Raw genomic sequence first — 20,212 nt, forward strand, 5'->3', positions numbered from 1 at the left:
ACACCTGTTCAACTGCTCGTTTACGCAGATAGCTAATCAGCCAATCACATGGCAGCAATTCAGTGCATTTAGGCATGCTGACATGGTAAAAAAACAACAACAAAAACAACTATATATACACTCATGTGAAAAAGTTAGGACACCCTATTGAAATCCATGGCTTTCCATACCAGGACATAATAATAATAAACAAATCTGGTCCTTGGCAAAATAAAACCTCAGATCAACTACAACACATTAGATATTATACCATTTCATTATTTAACAAAAATAAAGCCAAAATGAAAAATCCATGGGTGACAGAGTTAGGACACCCTTACTGTTAACATAGGAATTAAGAGGATAAGTAGCAGTCAGACACTGCTAATCAAATACCTTTGATTAACTGATCATCAGCATGTCTATAAAAGCAGAAGTTTTGGCAGTTTGCTGGTCTGGAAGCTTCAGGTGTGTGTTAACACAATGCCAAAGAGGTAAGACATCAGCAATGATCTTAAGAAGCAAATGTTGCTGCCATCAATCTGGGAAGAGTAATACGGCCATTTCCAAACAATCTGAAGTCCATCGGTCCACAGCGAGGAAGATTATTCACAAGTGGAAGACATTCAAAACAGACAACAATCCTCCTAGGAGTGGACGTCCCAGCAAATTCATCCCAAGATCAAACCGTGTAATGCTCAGAGAAATGTCAGACAACCCAAGAACTTCCCCGCAGGCCTCAGTTAACATGTAAAATGATCAAATTCATGACAGTACAATTATAAAAATATGGGCCAAGTATGGTTTGGAAGGCTTGCCAGAAGAAAGCCTCTTCTCTCTTAAAAAAAACTAAACAAAAACATGGCAGCATGGTTTAGGTGGGCAACGTTGCATCTGAAATGCCAAAAAATGGGTCATGCAACAGGACAATGATCCCAAGCACTCCAGCAAATCTACAACAGAACGGCTGAAAAGAAAAGAATCAAGTGGTTGCAACAGTCCAGTCAAAGTCCACAGCTCATCCTGACTGAAATCATGTGGTGAGAGCTGTGCATAAACAAACACCCACACATCTCAATAAACTGGAGCAACGTAATAAAGAAGAGCGGGCCAAACTTCCTCCAGATCAATGTGAGAAACTGATAAAGTCATACAGAACATTATTACTTCAACTTATTGTGGCTAAAAGTGGATCTACAGGCAACTGAATATCAGGATGTCCTCACTTTGTCACCCATGGATTTTCCATCTTGGCTTTATTTTTTTGTTAATTAAATAATGACACGGTGAGATGTCATGTGTTGTTGTTCATCTGAGGTTTTATTTGACTAATTTTAAGTCCTGCCAAGGACCAGATAATTTTGTATTATGTCCTGATACAGAAAACCATGGAATTCAATAGGGTGTCCTAACCCTATATATATATATATTGGTAACACTTTAGTATAGGGACCTGTTAAGTAGTTGCTTATTAGCATGCATATTACTAACATATTAGCTGTTTATTAGTGCTTATAAAGCACATTCTGCATGAGCATATTCTACATCCCAATACCTAAACTTAACTATTAATAAGCAGTAATTAGGAGTTTATTGAGGCAAAAAATCGTATTAAATAATTAACAGTGAGAACTGGACATTAAAACAAGTGTGATCTATATTTTCAACTGGATTAGAAAAATATGCCTTCAAAAGTGCCTTCATTAATTAATTCATTGAATTAGCGTAATTGAACGTTTTGCTGCGTTCCCGTTGCATTTCCAGAGTTTCTCCAGCAGATGACCTCCAAGAGTTTAGAGTCGAGCACATCGAGGGAAATCACTGCTAGCTTTGGTTCTCAAGACAAAACTTGATCAAGTTTGAGAGGTTAAAGTCTAGGTGGCGGTAATGCGCTGCATGGCGTTCATTCTGACAGCAAGAGCTAGAAGAAGCAGCATGAACATCAGTTAAGATACAGTATGTGTCCTCGGAGCTTCACTCAGTCACTCAAACTCATCTTTACTCGTTTAGATTTTAAACTAGAACTATGGACGGCGAGGAGGAAAGCAAGCCTAGAGGTGACTATGTTGCCGTCTTCTTCACAATATTGCGCTGTAGTTTATAAACGATGTAACTAGTGTAGTGAGTGTTATCCTTATCGTTTATAATTTGACCCTCTTCAGTAAGCAGCTTCCCAGCTGAATGTTATAACTTAAATCAAACTAAGTTATTATATCACCCATCAAGAAAAAAATAACACTTTAAAATACAAACAAGTATGAATGCATAGCTGTTTATTCTGGAGCTGTGACAAATAATTAGTCCATTTGTGCCAAATCATAATGAATAAAACTACAAACAGGATGTCAAATGTATCAGTACTTTGATTATCAAATATTTACAGATTTTCTTTAGTGTCCATAAGCCCTTTAAACCAAACCTGCAGTACGCAGTAATTAGGAGTTTATTGAGGCAAAAATCATATTAAATAGTTAACAGTGACAACTGGACCTATTCGCTTCAACATTGATTCATTCATTAGTTTTACACTTGTGCTTTACAGTCTTCTAAAGGGGGGGGGGGGGGGGGGGGGGGGTAATGAGAGTTACGCAATCACATTACTTTTTCTTAATTAATGCATTATGTAGGGAATAATTGACGACGAGCTGTTGAATTATTAGAAAAAATAATGCACACCTGAGGTGGTGATGTGGCCATGACGTGAAGCAGTATCATCTCAGTAGCCAGGTTTCCATCCAAAGTTGCAAATTAATTTAACTTGTGCGCAAAATTGGAATATCGCATAAAACATTTGCGAACAAGCAAAGTTTCCAGCCATCAAATGAGTCAAAGAGAAAAACATCACTTCCTGATAAACTACCTCTAAATATAATTTAGGAAAATGAGGTGATCAGAGTGAGCAGTTCTGGGAGGCAATTATACAGAAATACTTTGATGACAGATTTCAGAATGAACATAACATTTCAGATGCTGTGCACTGAGATCGGTCCGCTGGTTAGTCAGGTTTTGCCATCCAATTGCACAAAGTCACATGACTTTTTTGTTGTGCATAATTTATTCTGCAAATGTGTTTCCGTCTCCCATTATTCACATTAATTCTTTTTCGCACAAGTCAAAACCCACCTCAAGCGAGTATAAAAAGTTTTGCCATCAAGGGATTTTTTCTAAACTTGGCATTTCCAGTGCTTGTTTCTGATGCGATACTTCAAAATGCGCATTAAAATGGGTGATGGAAACATAGCTACTGAGTGTTTATTAGGGCTGCACGATAAATCACAATTGATATTAGGCAAAAGCTGCGATATTCATGCTCACATCTCGTCAGTGAAGCACGGTTCTGTGATCAGTACTAAATCTCCATCCGAAGGCCAGAAACCCCAAATACACCCTGCAGAAGAAATCCAGGAAATCCCTATAGTGCTATATCTACGGCTCTGTGTAGTAAATGCTGCTCCATCTGAAAGCATGTGAAGGAGATTTACTACTAATCACAGAACCGGCTTTACTGACAAAATGCGTATGAATATCGTGCAGCCCTAGAGTTTATGACATTTTACGCATGCACAGTAAGAGACAGTAAGTACCTGTTAGTTTTCTGTTTCTATTATTTCTTTCACATTTGTAAATCTTGAATTATTTTTACAAATGTATATAATTTAATTCCAGACCTGATAGAAGTGAAAGAAGAAAGTGAAGAACTGACCGAAGTGCATGAGATGCATCAAAAAACACCTCACAAAACCGGAACCAACAATTCATTCATCTGTCCTCAGTGTGGGAAGAGTTTCACACAGAAAGCTCACCTGAAGGATCACATTCGCATTCACACCGGAGCGAGGCCTTTCAGGTGCGTTCATTGCGGAAAGGATTTCACACAAAAAACAAACCTCAAGGAGCACATGAGGATTCACACGGGCGAGAAACCCTTCGCGTGCCAGCAGTGCGGAAAGAGCTTCACGCAAAAAGGCCAGCTTAAGAATCACGTCCGAATTCACACCGGAGAAAAGCCGTATGTGTGCCAGCAGTGCGGACGGAGTTTCACGCAAAAAGGCCAGCTGAGAAACCACACCAGAATTCACTCTGGTGAACGGCCTTTCGTTTGCTTACAGTGCGGAAAGAGTTTTTTGCATAAAGGAACCCTTAAGGATCACATACGGATCCACACGGGCGAACGGTTGTTCACGTGCCCTCAGTGCGGCAAGAGTTTCACCCGTAAAGACATCCTGAAGAATCACCTGCGCATTCATTCTGGAGAAAAGCCCTTCATATGCCTTCAGTGCGGGAAGAGTTTCACGAAAGCGGTGTATCTCAGGATCCATCAGCACTCTCATTCCGAAGAACGACCGTGCGACTGCCATCAGTGTGGAAAAAAATTCATTTCTGCATTACAGCTGAAAAGACACTTAAAAATCCACGCGGATGAGAAGTCGTACCCGTGCTCTTTTTGCAGGAAGACTTTTTCCATGCTGGAATATTTGAAGAAGCACGAGAAAATACACACCGGTGTGAAAGCTCACGTGTGCTCCGACTGTGGAAACATGTTTTCTACAATCACCTTCTTGAAGGAGCACCAGAGGACTCACACTGGAGAGAAACCGTATGTGTGCGCTCACTGCGGGAGGCGTTTCACTCATTCCAGTACTTTGAAGAGACACGAGAGAATGCATACTGGAGAGAAGCTGTATCACTGCGCTTTATGCACGAGGACTTTCACTGCATCAAGTGCTCTACTCAGGCATAGAAACAAATGCTGCAAAAAGCTGCTGTCACACTGAGCAAAGAGCAGCTATTAGAGCTCCTGACTGCTGCTGCGTTAATGCTCTGTGATAGTGTGCAAACACCCATGCACAAAGCACTTGCATATCATTGCTCTTTTGTTGATTTTGATTGCTTCCATTGTCCTCATTTGTAAGTCACTTTGGATAAAAGTGTCTTCTAAATGACTAAATGTAATGTAAAGCACAAAATTATTATATTTATATAGTTCATTCGTCCTGCTGATAAAGAGCTATATGCTTGGTTTTACTCATGATTGCAGTGGTCTTCTTCACAAATACTCAGCTACTGATACACTTTCAACTGGCGAAATTCATTGCAGAATCAAATATGTTGAAGCCTGAATCTCCATGAATTATGGAACAAGCTATCAGTTTTCATAAAGTTTGAATGATTTTTGACTGAGAACTGGTCACTTGCTTTGCTTTCAGAAATGGCAAGAGATGATTTTACTTTAAAAATAACGTTTCTCAGTTAAGTCATCAGCTCAACTACTATAACTACCTTACTTACTATTAATAAACAGCTAATTAGGAGTTTGAGGAAAAGCTTAGTTAATAGTAAATGTGCTCTCCAATTTAAAGTGTTACTGTGCAATAATTAGAAGTTAACCGTTGGATGGAGCTAAAGATTACTAGGGCTCTGCACGATATTGAAAAAAAACTGACATAGGGATATTGTTTCTCTGCAATATATTTTACAATATATTTTGACTTGTATATCTTTTTTTTTTGGAAAGAATGAATTATTCAAGAGTTAGAGCTGCATGAAAAAAACCCCCGAAAATAATGAAAAAAAATGTGCAGAAAAAATTTCAGTATATAAATTATTATGGTATATTATACCATAATAAAATAATTGTGTTTGTGACTCATTTCCATCCTACAGTATCTATTTAAGCAGACATGAAATAGAACTGAATTTGGGGTTAATAAAGTTGTCTCTGTCGTGTCTTCTTGCACTCGATTGGTGTAAAATCGCTTGAGCGTTTCAATTAACAAAGACTTAAAAACTTGTATAAATGATACACTTTCTTGCAACAGCACTTGTCCGGTCAGCTGTCTTTTTTGTAGAGTTCTGCCATGATACGAGCATCTCAGAAGAGCTCCATTCACTGTAAATCAACTGCATCATTCATGAACTACATGCGTGTAAATACCGTGCTTCACGCTGAAGGGGTAAAGAAAATATTTCATTACATCGCAGCATGCACGATGTGACAATCACACTACGCCACACCGCGATATCGGTTTTATTTCGATATATTGTGCTGTTCTACCAAGCACTATGTTTTTACCATGTACAAGTTCCTTTTTCTTTCATTTAGATAAGTAAAAAAAATAGAATTTCTAAAGATTTCTAAAGTTACTTACTGCAAATTGCCCAATAAAATAATTTTATTGTTTCACTAGTGTAATATTCATTGCATTTTGGGCATTTTTAAGTGTCATTTCTTGTAATTAACAGTGACTGTACACTGAATGTTCATCATTCTTCTGTTTACACAGCAGTAGTGTTACTGTACTTGATGTCTGAAGTAAAGGAACGTTTGTTTCCCTCACAGCATCAGCTACTAATGCAATGTTGAATGAACCAAATGTAAAGAGAACTGTAATGTTGGCTCCATCTATTTTCATTCATTCATTCAAAAAAAAAAAAAACTCATACTGGTTTTGAATGACATGATGTTGAGTAAATGACAACAGATTTTCAGTTAATGACATCAGTTAACTCAATCAAACTTGACTTGAAATGCAAAATGATTTGTAAGTGCAACATCTTCAGTGCAGAAAAAGATAAGACTTGATTTTAGTAAAGCATATGCTAATATACAAGATTATCGCTCACTTGTAGGAGTGTAAAACAACTGTTATTTAACATTTAATGGAGCTGAATCATGAATTGCCAGGAATGTTTTCAAGATAAATGTTCAAGACTCTAGTTTGAATATTGGAGGAAACCAAAGGAAGAAGAAGCCAAACTAATATAAATGTCACTAATAATTGTTTCCTGCAAGATAATAACAGTCTCATCCTCTAGTGTGCATTTGAGAGTAAAGCCAAATCACCCGCATCCAAATCAGGGATGTTTATGCACTAAAAAGTACAAATCTCATTGTTTCTATTTATTCCTTTCTTTCTTGCCGGAGATAAAAATGGAAATTAGTGCTGCAGTCTTCATGTTTCATATAAAACTCTGTATAAGCAAATGCATATTTATTCATTCACAAAATGGGCCAAAGGCGTGAAATCACGCTGAGATTAATAAGATACGGCAACAGTGATAAAGGCAACAGCAGAACTCCAAACTTAAAAAGACAATCAATCAGTCATAGATTAGGGGGCGTCCAGGTAAAGAAGTTGACCCCGCGCAGTTCCTCGGGGAGATATTCTTGCTCCACCGGTCTGCTGTAGTCTGGGTTGTATTTGTATCCTTTGGCGTAGCCCAGGTTCTTCATCAGTTTGGTGGGAGCGTTGCGTAGGTGGAGGGGAACGGCCGGTAACGGGCCCTGATGGTTCCTCAGACAGGACTTGACGTTGTTATAGGCCTTGTACACCTCCACAGACTTGGGCGCTTGGGCCATATAAACCACACACTGTGCCAGAATGACCTAAAATAAGATGTAGGAGAGAATGAAGATGAAACGTTAGTGAGGTAATCAAAGAACTACTAGAACAAGTATCTAAACTTTAATGAAGTTTGGAGAGCCGAACTTCCCCTGATCAAATTTTGGTCTTGTCAATATTTTTATTTTCAAGAAAGACTAACATAAATAGTGATGAAAGCCAAAATATTAAATGCCATGGATGAATATTTACTGCGTAATCCACTATTTTGTAGAGGAGGGTCAAAATGACTTTAGAAATATGTTTATTTTCACACAGAATTATTAGTAAATCTGTTGAATTTAGTAGTCTTTTCTGCATTGTACGCCAAAGGTGACCGTTCAAAAATGGGGAAAAAAACACTTGTCTTTTCTCCAAAGTTTGCATGCATGCAACTCAAGAATATATTTTAATATCCCTTTAGATGTTGGTTCTTAACAAATATATCGGTCACACTTTATTTTAAGGTCCAATTCTTGCCATTAACCACGACTTTTGCTTCAATAAACTCCTAATTTGCTGCTTATTAATAGTAAGATAGTTAAGTTTAGGTGTTGGGTATGATTAGGGATGCAGACTATGGTCATGCAGAATATGTGCTTTATAAGCACTTATAAACAGCCAATATGTTAATAGGCATGTTAATAATCAACTAGTTAATAGTGAGAATTGGTCCTTATACTAAAGTGTTACCAATGTTTCATTTAGTATTTATATTTATTATGTATATATAAATACACACTCATTCAATATACTGTATATTTTGAAAATATTTACATCTATTTACATTTATAAATTCATATTATATATAAATATATTTAATCTATAAACATAACATTTTTCTTAAATATATACATGCATGTGTGTGTATTTACATATACATAATAAATATGCAGAGTACACACACATTATGTAAACAAAAACTTATTTTGGATGCGATTAATAGCGATTAATCATTTGACATTAATCATTTATTTTCTTACACCCCTAATAAAACCGTTTCTGGAGATTTGTTGCCCTTACCTAAGCCACATACCTTCTGTGTAGATATCAGAAAACAATTTAAAACACTGTATCAATGCATTCCATGGCACCTTTAAAGAAATAATACACACATTTTCTTTTCAATGTTTTGATTTTAAAATTAAGTTGTTGTGCAGCACTTTGTTTGCCAAAAAAAAAAAAAAGAAATACACAAACACACACACATAGACAAAGACTGCTTACCACTAACAAACATGCAATACATATTATTTACATCTCATCAAATACATATATTACATTTGATCTAAGCTTCTGAATTCATGCCAGTCATGCCTTGTGTTGTTGTAGCTCAGCTGCTAAAGCATGGCACTATTAACACTTAGATTACTGGTTTGAATCTTATAAAATGTTTAGCTTTTAATGTCTGCCAATCCATAATGTGCATTTATGGTAAAGTTTAAGGTCTTTCTCTCAAACCTTGGCTCCATAGTGATAAAACACGGTAGACAGCTGCCATCCAGTGGAAGGGTTGTGCTACAGACTCACATTAAGCACATAAAGCTAAAAGTGAATACATGGAAATCAACTATGCACATGTGTATTGGATCTGTTGTTTGTGAGTGTGCATTCCAATCCAAGTAACACAGATATTAAACAGGTTGCAATGATAATAATAGATCACACCAATGCATTGTAGTACAAAGACAGAGAATCACAATTTGCGGTGTCATGAAGCATGCGGTCTCATGAATAAATATGAGATATCTCAGCATCATCAATGTACTATAGCTGTCATGCCTCCATCAGGCTTTCCACCTCCATCCACATTCTGCTCACGTTTCCTTCTAACATCCACCCTTGCAAACAATTACTGTTGCTTGTTAAAGACCAGAAGTGACCAAGTGTCTCCCACTCAGTGTTTCATCCCCATCTCGGTAAGCCCCTCCCCTCGAAATCAGATGAGCCAATAGCAGTTGAGTATCAGTTGCACAGGGAACAGAACTCAGACATCTTTATGTGATCGTGACGAGACTTCTCCTGTTTGCGTTGTGATCTGTATTTTTACATATTTATTTTGAAATATTTTATACACTGCCCTCCAAAAGTTTGGAAACGCCCTAGAAAAGTGGGGTTTTGGACAATATTGGCATGAATCCTTTTTAATTTGTGATAATTTTGCACTGATAAGGGACAACACAAACTATGAAAACATATTTTATTACATAAACAGTTTATACATAGAAGAAACTTAAATTTTCGATTCATCAAAATATCCACCATTAGCAGCTATTACAGCTCTGCATAATCTGGGCATGTAGGGGGGGGCCCAAAGTTGCGTTAGCCCAGGGCCTCGCAAAGGCTTAATGCAGCACTGCTAGACAGTAGCAACTCCATTTGTTTGTCCGAGGGAGCAACAGTAACTAGGGGGGGGCTTACCCTTTTACCCTTACCCATAGTCAATTGGAAATAGTTTCATCATCCTGTCTTTAGTGCTTGGAATGATGTCACACTGGGCTGCTCTTCCTGAGGTTCCGAGTCGGAATTTCAACTTGAATTCCAGTTAAAAGTTTCTATGGGAACTCGGAATTCTCAACTTCCAAGTGCAAATGGAATGCACTATTAACTTTCCAGGTGCCGCATTCGATGCACTAGTTCAGCATTTTTGCCATTCTTTTACTCCAATTTCATCCTTTGTCACTCCAGCCCAAGCTCAGCAGGAATCCTTGACATGACCAATTCCTATGTACTTCCTCCTGCCTGTTGTCTGCTCTGGTGAGTGGGTTCCTTCTGCAATGGAGATGCAGCTGCATGTGTTCCCCAACGAATTATGCAAAAATTGCATTATCATCTACCTTCTGTCTGTCATGATTTGAGAGCAAGACGCCCCTGCTACTTGCTCCACCATTGCATTTTGCTGGAGTCTTCTCTCGTGCCGAGGACTCCCATGCATTCTCACTGTTCCAAATTTGGCCTCCATTTATGTTGAAGGTATGGAAGGCCTTCTCACTCTTTGGTGTGTCTGTCAGCCTCTCGTAAGCATATCACTTGCAGACAAATGGACAGATGTAAAATAAGATCCAGCAGACTGGCCACATCCTCTGAACTTACTGTCATCGACATCCACTCGCTAGAGTCATACTCTTCCATGGCTGAAATTTCCCTTGCCCTTTATCTTCTCTCTCATTGGTTGTAGGTTGTCCCGATGTCTTTTCAGTTCAGACCTCAAGACTCTGATGGTGCATGTCCACTGGTGCGGAGTGAGTTTTTTTTAATGCCTATGGGAGTTGGGTGAATTGTGGGATTGACAGGAGAAAAAGCTTTGAGAGTGGCTGAGAGCATCAAAAAGGTTAAAGGTCAAGCAATGCTTGACTTTATGCAAATATCAAGCACAAAAAAAAAAAAAACAGGTGGCAGGCAATCGCCGTGAGGTTCAGATAGTGGAGTTACTGGAGATTCTGTTGGATTAAGTGCATCATTTATATTGCTTACACTGAACGCTTTGCAGTTCTTGTACACCCAAATCCACTATATTTTTATAAATAATACTGTTTTGTGTCACAGGTTGCTGTAGTTTAAAGAGTTTTTTTAGGTGCAAATGTACTTGTTTAGACTTCAAATATGCGGTTTGTTAATAAACATATTGGTAAAAATCTTGGTAACAATCAAACAAAATGTATTTTTCATGAAGACTAATAAAACCCTGTGCACCTCTGAATCTCCTAATGTCCTGTTAAGACCATCCACCAGTGTATAACATGCATTAGCTGGTCTGTGAGTTTAATTTGGGAATCAGATTGGGACTACGTTTATGTACTAGGGACTGCCCAACACCAAGACAATAACAGCTTATTGTAGTTCAACCTGAAGTATATATTATATTAACTGTTTGTACCTTTATAACATAAATACCATGGTCAGGTCAGACGTGTGTCTAAACAAAGAACTGCACTGTGTATATTTGGTGTTCACAGAATGATGTTCAGGACATACTCGGCGAAGTACAAAAATACGTTTCTGTTGAAGGAGCTGAAATCTGAAGCTTCATCTCATCTAAGCTTATCATATGCACTTTATTTTTATAAGGAGCTACAGTATCTCACAGAAGTGAGTACACCCCTCACATTTTTGTAAATATTTTATTATATCTTTTCATGTGACAACACTGAAGAAATGACACTTTTCTACAATGTAAAGTAGTGAGTGTACAGCTTGTATAACAGTGTAAATTTGCTGTCCCCTCAAAATAACTCAACTCAAAAGTGAGTACAGCCTAAGATCTGTTCAAGATACTCGCCTACCATCTTGCATTTCTGCTCACCTGTTAATCACCTGTTTTATAAAAAACATTGTTGCACTTACCTGAAGTCATCAGTCACCTTACCTGTGCATTCCTCTCATGGTCTTTCCTCTGCGTCGTGACATTTGCACGTAAATATCTATATCAGTGCTTCCCAAACCTGTCCTGGAGGCCCCCCTGCCCTGCACTTTTTGTATGTCTCCCTTATTCCACATACACCTATACATTATAACACACCTGATTCCACTCATCAAGTCGTTAGTAGAGACTACAAGAACTGAATTGAGTGTGTCTGATTAGAGAGACATCCTCCAGGACAGGTTTGGGAAGCACTGATCTATATCATATAATTTATATATGAAAATATATTTAATATATATATATACATAATCATTTTAAACCGTACACACACATTATGTAAAAAAACAACAACTTATTTTGGATGCAATTAATCGCGGTTAATCAATTAATTAAATGATAAAAATGTAAAATATATATTTTTTTTAATTACAATGTACAATTACAAAACTCCTCATAAAAGATGTGAAATATTATACTTGCATGTCATGTGACCATGGGAATAATATGTAATAAATAAAAAAATAACTGTGGTCTGATTACGAGTATTTTAAAATGTAATCTAATTTAATTACAAGTACTTAATTTTGGAAATCTGATTAAGCAATCCAGATTACATGTAATCGGTTATTACCCAGCACTGTTCATAGGCAACCTATAGGAAGTCGAGGAAGGTCTTGTTTTTTTTATGTTTTGCGACAATCTGTTCACACATTAGAAATAAAAAGCAATTAATACATGACAAATCTTACATATCGCATACTTTACTTACATACTTGTCGAGCATGAGCTCATTGCATAAGAGTTGTTTAGAGATCACAAGGATGATGAGTGAGAGTAAAAAGAGAGCAGCCAATTCAAACAGCCTTATCTCTGCACCTGTCACTCCCGCTTCGCTGGAAACAGATGGGTTCGTCCCTTCGGTCCTTCCAGTGGTCACAAAAGGAGGGGGCTTGAGAATGCACAGACATGTGAAACAAAAAGAGGACGTTTTTTAAAGGGAGTCCCTCACATTGCGAAAGCTGCGCTCTGTGCATTGAGTTTCCTATAACAGTCCTAGAGAAGACAAGAAGTAGTGAATGACAATGGAGTGTTTCTTCAAGGGCAGATACATTTGGATTGTTGGCAGCGTGTGTCTTATGGCCTCGTATCTCTGGCACAGAATCTGGGACTTACTCTCATACCGGAGAAAATCCAGATCCTCCACTTCAGCCCGTGAACAGGTAAATGTTACCACTGATAAAAGCTGGAAAATGGTAAGAACAACAACTAGATTTGCTGTTCATTATACCTTCAATTTGTAGTTCAAAAATCTGCAATCTGATGCATTTGCAGCTGCTTAAGTGAATCATTATTAGAGTCAGTTGAATGAGAATTCATACCGACAGCTGTATTGTTACAAATTGAATGATTGCTCAAGTTTGCAACTGGTTTGTTCCTTTCAAGAAGTTCATCATCCTGCTTTGTAAACATTGTGCATCACACTATCCCTGTTCTATGTGTTGCACTGATAATTGAGTGTTAAGACATTTTTAATGCATGCAATTCAAATACTACTTTTCTTTTGACATGAGCAGACTTGATTAATAATTGATTTATAAACAATTTATACCACATTTGGTTATTAACCAAAGTTAGCATAAAATAATCATACTTCTAACGTTCTAACTGATGCAGTGCTATATTTAAGCACACCGAGTGCAGTCATGCCTATGGAAACAATGTAAGCGTTTGGCAGAGCACACTAAAGTGATGTAACACTGCATGCCACTTTCTTCAAACCTGATGCATAATAGTCATTATAACTCATTCACCTGTTTGACAGATAGATTGAGAGTTGATCAGCAGTGACGTAAAGACACTGTCAGCACCTGATGCAGTGAGTCCTGCAGATTTAAGACTTTACAACATGCTGACAAATGCCATGTGCTGAGGTTTGAATAGTCTCTCATTTCACATGACTGTGAACTGGAGTCATGATCCTCGAGATCTGAGCATCTGATCGTCCATATTAGCGCCTTCATGTCAAGCACAGCCATCGCTCAACATCAGGCTCAATCAGTAAACAGTTACTATTTAAGTCATATTGATTCATTTCTTGACCGTATCTTACTTGTATGTGTTATGCATGTATGCAGATTACCAGAACCTTAGAAAGTGGGAATGCAAACTGTTGAAAATGAAGCTATAAAGCACTTTCTGTCTTGCAGTGCTTTTATTTATTTATTTTAAATAATTTCTGCTTTGTCACTTTGTTGCAATATTAAAGTTTGATTGTATTCTTAATTTTGTGGTTCTATTTAGCTTGCTTTGCCAATGCATTTGTAAATTTTCTCCCAAGGCAAATAAAGTTAGGCTGAACTATGTGCTCTTTGTATCTATTATTAAAGTCTCAGGTGATTCAGAGCGCCACACAGTCGGTATGTTTCCTGTCTGCACTTCAGATGAATGAGATGAGCGGCCCGTATGTTTGTCATGAGGCTGGATCTGAAATAGTCTGATGCTCACAAACAGATGCACCATCCATCACCCAATATATACATTCACAGAACCACAGTCACAGTGACAACAATCCACAGTATTTATGGTAAACAAATGGGGTTTTACATTTACATCTAACCAGTTAAAGGTTTCAGAAGGTTTAATGACAGTAACTTTCAAAGACCAAGTAAAGAAAATGTAAAGAATGAATCGAATGGAACACATAGGGTAAAAAAAAAACAATAAAAAAAGCTTATTGTTTGAATAGCTCTGCTTTCTACAACTAGAATATGGAAATAACTTTTCCTGTACCTTCTGATCACACTGCAAAAAACATTTTTCCTCAGTAATTCTTGTCTTGTTTTCCAGTGCAAATGTCTAAAGATTCTTAAATCATGATACATTTACTTGAAAAGCAAATTAACATAAGATAGTACATTTTGTTTTATAAGGAAATAATCAACATGAAGTGAGTTTATGATTAAAACAAGAACAAATATCTGCCAATGGGCTCATAAAAATCTACTTAAGTACTTCATGTTCAGTTTGCATCTCAAGTAAATGTATCTTGATTTCAGGATATTTAGATTGACAATATTAACAATATTGAGGAAGATGTTCTTATTTTTTTGCAGTGCATGCATTCAGCACTTTCTGCTCTGATTTAATGCCTTTTAGGCCTTAATTTGTGGAAGGGTGAATTAGGACTTTTTGCAATCCACAGAAACCCCACAGTTAACAGATATTTAGGTATTTTTATTCAATGAGACTTACAGGAATATATCTTTATTGATCGTTGTATAGAGATTTTTTTAGGTCTATGAAGACAATAGTGGGGATTCTTTATATTCGAATAATACCATCATTGAAATGAAAAGTGCTACAGTACATGTTGTGCCAAACGCTGCACAAAGTAATGAATTTCAGCATTGCTGCCTCATGTTTTAAATGGCATTTTTCAAGGCTTCATTGTGAACTTGCTTATACTTGGAATATAAAACAACATATAAAAATGGCAAGAGCAAGCAATATGTCATTTCCAGGAGTCAGAGTACACAGGTTTTTATTAGTCCACTAGGAAACAGTTTTGTTACAGAATCAACCAGGCACTGACTACAAATCTTTTATTCTACACTCCTTTTATGTCTGTATTTTTGTATTTTATATTATTTTTTTCTATTTCAGATTTTGTTGAGATTAAGTTTTAGTAAAGCTTTAGAAAAAAAATAAAAATAAAACCAATGTAAACTGGAAAGTTGCAGCAATAAATGAACAAACTAATAATATATCATATTCATAATCATTACATACTGTTTTTAGTTGCAAGCCGTTTGTGATCCTTGCATTAGCTATTCATCAAATCTTGGGGGTTTTCATCCAAATGTTAGATTGTTTTCTGCTGTGTAGATTCCACTCCAAAGCAGGACAGCACAAACGTGCCAAGACTGTGAAAGTTGACATTAGCTCAAGCTATTTAACTCCAATGCTATTCAAAGAATGTGATGAAATAGACAAGCCAATTCTTATTTTTCTTCACATTCTTCAGAAAGCATGCAGAGGTTGTATGTGTACCGTATCTGCATGAGCGTCAGAGCATTACACCAGCGTTACACACGGCTCTTGTGTTACACCGCCTCGGCACGTGTCGTGTCTCCATCACTGGAAAATTGGCTTGAGCGCAAGCAAAATGATACTGGTACTGCGGGCCAGGGGTCGCAAACCACCCCCAAATGTCCTGGGACAGAGTGTCCTGGCAGGACGGAGGGGTGATCAAGAATCCCCTGCAGAATGGGTGTCCCGATGTCAGACTGCACTCGTTCACACTCTGTGTTTATATGTGTCCATCTCTGGCTGTCTTTGGTACTCTCTGTAATTCATAAATCAGATCTTATAAACAACATGAAAGCTGCTCGTCTCTCTGTCTGTGTACATACAGTACATTTACTCGCTCTGATGCAACAAGTACATTGTCACGTAAAAAGATACACCTGTCTTGGAATACTTTGGATGCCTTTTATTGTAAATATACTGTAAATTGTGTTTTATTGTGTAGTTTTCTACAGAACATCAAATTAGTGTACAGTCAGTACAATAACACTAAAGGAATAGTTCAGCAAACAATTTAAATGTGTTGTAAATATGCTCACCCTAAGGTCATCCAAGATGAAGATGAGTTTGTTTCTTCATCAGGTTTGGAGAAATGTGTCTCTGCATCAGTGTCTCAGCAATGGATGCTCTGCAGTGAATGGGTGCCGTCAGAATGAGAGTCCAAACAGCTGATAAAGACATCACAATAATCCACACCACTCCAGTCCATCAGTTAACATCTGGAGAAGACAAAAGCTGAAACTAATCCAGCATTAAGACATTTTTAACTAAAATATGAGTCTATCATACATAATAACGCTTCCTCCAGAAAACAAGTCCATCTCATGTTGTCTCTCACATCAAAATCCACTCACATATTTGTTTAGAGCTGTTTTGGCTTGTAAATGGTGCTTGATCTGTGCAGATTTCTCTCCTGATTCAGACCAGACCACTTTTTTACTGGAGAAAGCATTATTATGGATTATGGACGCAGATTTGAGCAACAGTTTGAAGTTAAACACACCTTAATGATGTATTTGTTTCTTGCAAACATGCAACTTTTGGCTTCACAAGATGTTAATTGATTATTTGTGGATTATTGTGATGTTTTTATCAGCTGTTTGGACTCTCATTCTGACGGCACCCATTCACTGCAGAGCATCCATTGCTGAGACACTGATGCAATGCTCTGATGAAGAAACAAACTCATCCTAATCTTGGATGGCCTGAGGATGCTTAAAACAGATTTATCATTGATTTTGCTTGATAGGTGACATCAGGAACAGAAACAGTTTGAACCCAAGTTTCCGTTTGATTGTTTTGTTTTTTCGTCCTGTGCTTCCATTGTCCTGTAACGATTGCTCTCTTGTGTTTATCCATTTACTCAACTTCAACTTTTCATCTTGCTAAAAGAACAATTCGTGCTTGGGCCTGACTGGGGATTTCAGCCCATGTGTTGAACTACTTCAGGTCTCAAAACATTTGTCCCACCTTGTCCAAGAGATGACACATTATGCCTCAATCTCTAGTTGCGTATTCATTACGGCACAACATGTGTTATTTAGCTTTCATATCAGCTCATGAATGGTCTGAATGCGGTGTATGTCAGCTTGGGCAGCTCTGCAGCTTCTTTTCCACGTGTTCGTCACTTGCTCACCGCAGCACGGCACAGTAAAACTTGGCCTAATTCTCAGTATGCCTGTATTTCCTCCATCTATCAGGTTTCACTGTAAACTGCTAGTAATATAAACTCAAGAGAGCTCTTCTTCTAGCTCCTGTTTACTCCACAGCTGCACGGTTTTGTTGTCTTAAAATGGTATGGGCTTCTTCTGGCATTTTGTGTTACTCCGACTGTCCAAATTTATACTCTGGCTAAGAGAGCTGATGTGTTTTTCTTGGATTTGTTGATGGGCTGACAAATCAAATACTTTGCTGTCAGTCAGACTCACGCTGGAACAGTGCTGCATATGTAGAGGACACACACTGTGTACCCTGACAGCAATACAATCATTTCTAAATCATGTATGTATGATGTGACTTTTAGAATTTTATTTAATAAAATTATATTAATTAAAAGTAGAATTAATTTTAATTAATGCAATTAATTGAAAACCTAAAGGGTTATTTAATATAATTTTATCAAATTAAATTTGACACTATTTTCATGAAAATTAAGCATATTTGGCTGAAAATGACTGTCACTGAGTAAATCTCTCATTATTAGCCTTCATTTGGGGCAATTTAAATACAAAAAAATATATATTAAATTAGCAACAATTAATTCAATTAAATTTACTGTAAAATATTACTGTACTATAGTAATGAGAATCTATGACAATTATTTTACCCAAACATTTTTAGTATGTTTTTTGGTCACACTTTATATTAGGTGGACTTAACTACTATGGACTTGCATCAACAAATAAGTACAATGTATTTATTGTGGCCATATTGTATTGCAAAACACTTTTGCTGTTATTGAGGTGGGATACAGGTGAGGTTAGGGACAGGTTTGGTGATATGGGTATTTAAGGGTGGGTTAAGGTGTAAGGGATGGGTCAACAGTGTAATTATAAATGTGATTACAGAAATTAATTACAGATGTACTTACATAAAAATATTTTTAAAAATATAAGTACAATGTAAAACATGCATGTACACAATAAGTGCATTGTACCAAATTATTAATTTAAATTTAAGTACACAGTAGTTAAGGCCACCTAATATATAGTGGGGCCTGTTTTTTTCCAGATTTCTGTACAGTGATGCATTATAAAGCAGATGTCCATGGATTGTGTCCCTGAACACATTTGTGCTTGTCTTGTCTGTGTCTTGTCACACAGTATCTATTTAGTCTTTGACAACATAGAATGACTGCCGTCTGCATTTCTACTCTGTCATCTGCTGGTGTCCCGGGACAGGTGATGCAAACCCTTACGTAAATGATGTCCCACTTTTCACAGCACTGTCAGTGTCAGATGTCCACCGCCAGAACATTGTGAAAATAAACAGCAGAAGTTTCCTTCTCTTGAGACTTGCCAACAGACTTGTTAATGGCCAATGCACTTTTTTGGTGCAAATATTTACTGAACTGCATGTAAGTAAGTGTAAAAATCTATTAAATTCAGGGTAGTTGTCTATACCTTATTCTGTAGGCTACAAATTGTGTTTATATATATATATATATATATATATATATATATATATATATATATATATATACAGTGTGTGTGTTGGTGTATCCACATTGGCGCCATCTATCAAATGATGCATATAAATATAGAGGATGACTGTGGTGTTGGAGTAGCGCCCCTGTTTCTAATGCTATTCTGGGAGAAGACATCTGGGTTTGCAGCATGCAAATTAAATCTGACAAATATGTAATTCAAGAGGATATTTGATATCTTTCAAGGACAACATTATGACTGTGAACTCAAAAATCGTTTATTTATGGTGATCTGAACTGGGTCAAGTGACCTGTATTATAGGGCAGAGGTGGGGAGGGTGAAGGGGGGCTTTATATTTCATCCTCTAAATTAAAATCAATCCGTAACTGTCTTATCTGTGGATGAGTAAACTGTTTTGACTGGAGAGGGTGAATCAGTCAGAACACTGACACTGGCTCTAGTTTCAGTTGTGAGAGGGTCAAAAGTTTTCCACAGGCTCCTGTTTTCCCGTTGTAGCATGCCATCATATGCTGCGCTGTTTGTAAATCAGAGGAAACATAATCTTATTTATATACAAAAACAGCCTCAGATTAGGTTGTTTTGTTTGGAGCCCCTAAAAAGGATGTGGTGATAGGAAAAACATAAAAAAATACATTTAAAAAAAGGAGATGGGAAGAAAAAAAATTGTGATGGAAATAATATGTAGTGAGAGGGAATTTTTATTGAAATTATTTTTTTTCTTATTTCAATCCTTCGGGGAATGCAATACTTGTGCAAGAGAATTCAAATGTTTTGCAAGAGAATGTAAAGTTTCTCTGGGGAATGCAGTACTTTTGTGAGAGAATTGTGAAAAATGTTTGGGAGTGCAAACGTTTGTGAGAGAATGCAACATTTTTCGGAAGAACACAAAAGTTGTCCAAGAGAACGCAAATGCTTTGTGAGAGAACGCAACGTTTCTTAGATGAATGCAGTATTTCTTGGGGGAACGCAGTACTTTTGTTAGAAAATGCAAATGGTCTGAAAGAGAAGGCAATGTTTTGTAGGGAAAAGCTGTACTTTTGCAAGAGAATGCAAAATTTCTCGGGGGAATGCAATACTTTCCAAAAAAATGCAAAAAAAATGCATTTTTCCTCCCGTCTCATATTTTTGTTCCATCACCATATCATCACCCTCTGTATTTTTCTTCTGTTGTCCCAATAATTTTTAATTGATCTCTTCATATGCTCTTGGTTTCCCCAATTCCTGGCTTCATTCCT

At 37.1% G+C, this 20,212-nt stretch overlaps 1 protein-coding gene across 1 annotated transcript; it reads left to right on the forward strand.

Annotated features, from left to right (window-relative positions):
* Window positions 1–1,902: 1,902 nt before the first annotated feature.
* On the forward strand, window positions 1,903–6,161 carry LOC306845969 (uncharacterized protein). The gene is made up of 2 exons (XM_079378998.1): window positions 1,903–2,036; window positions 3,646–6,161. Exons 1-2 carry the CDS (start codon window positions 2,006–2,008, stop codon window positions 4,752–4,754), a joined length of 1,140 nt encoding a protein of 379 aa, XP_079235124.1. The 5' UTR covers window positions 1,903–2,005; the 3' UTR covers window positions 4,755–6,161.
* The last annotated feature ends 14,051 nt before the right edge of the window (window positions 6,162–20,212 follow it).

The sequence above is a fragment of the Barbus barbus genome (genome assembly GCF_936440315.1).
Source record: "Barbus barbus genome assembly, chromosome: 26".
Classification (NCBI taxonomy): domain Eukaryota; kingdom Metazoa; phylum Chordata; class Actinopteri; order Cypriniformes; family Cyprinidae; genus Barbus; species Barbus barbus.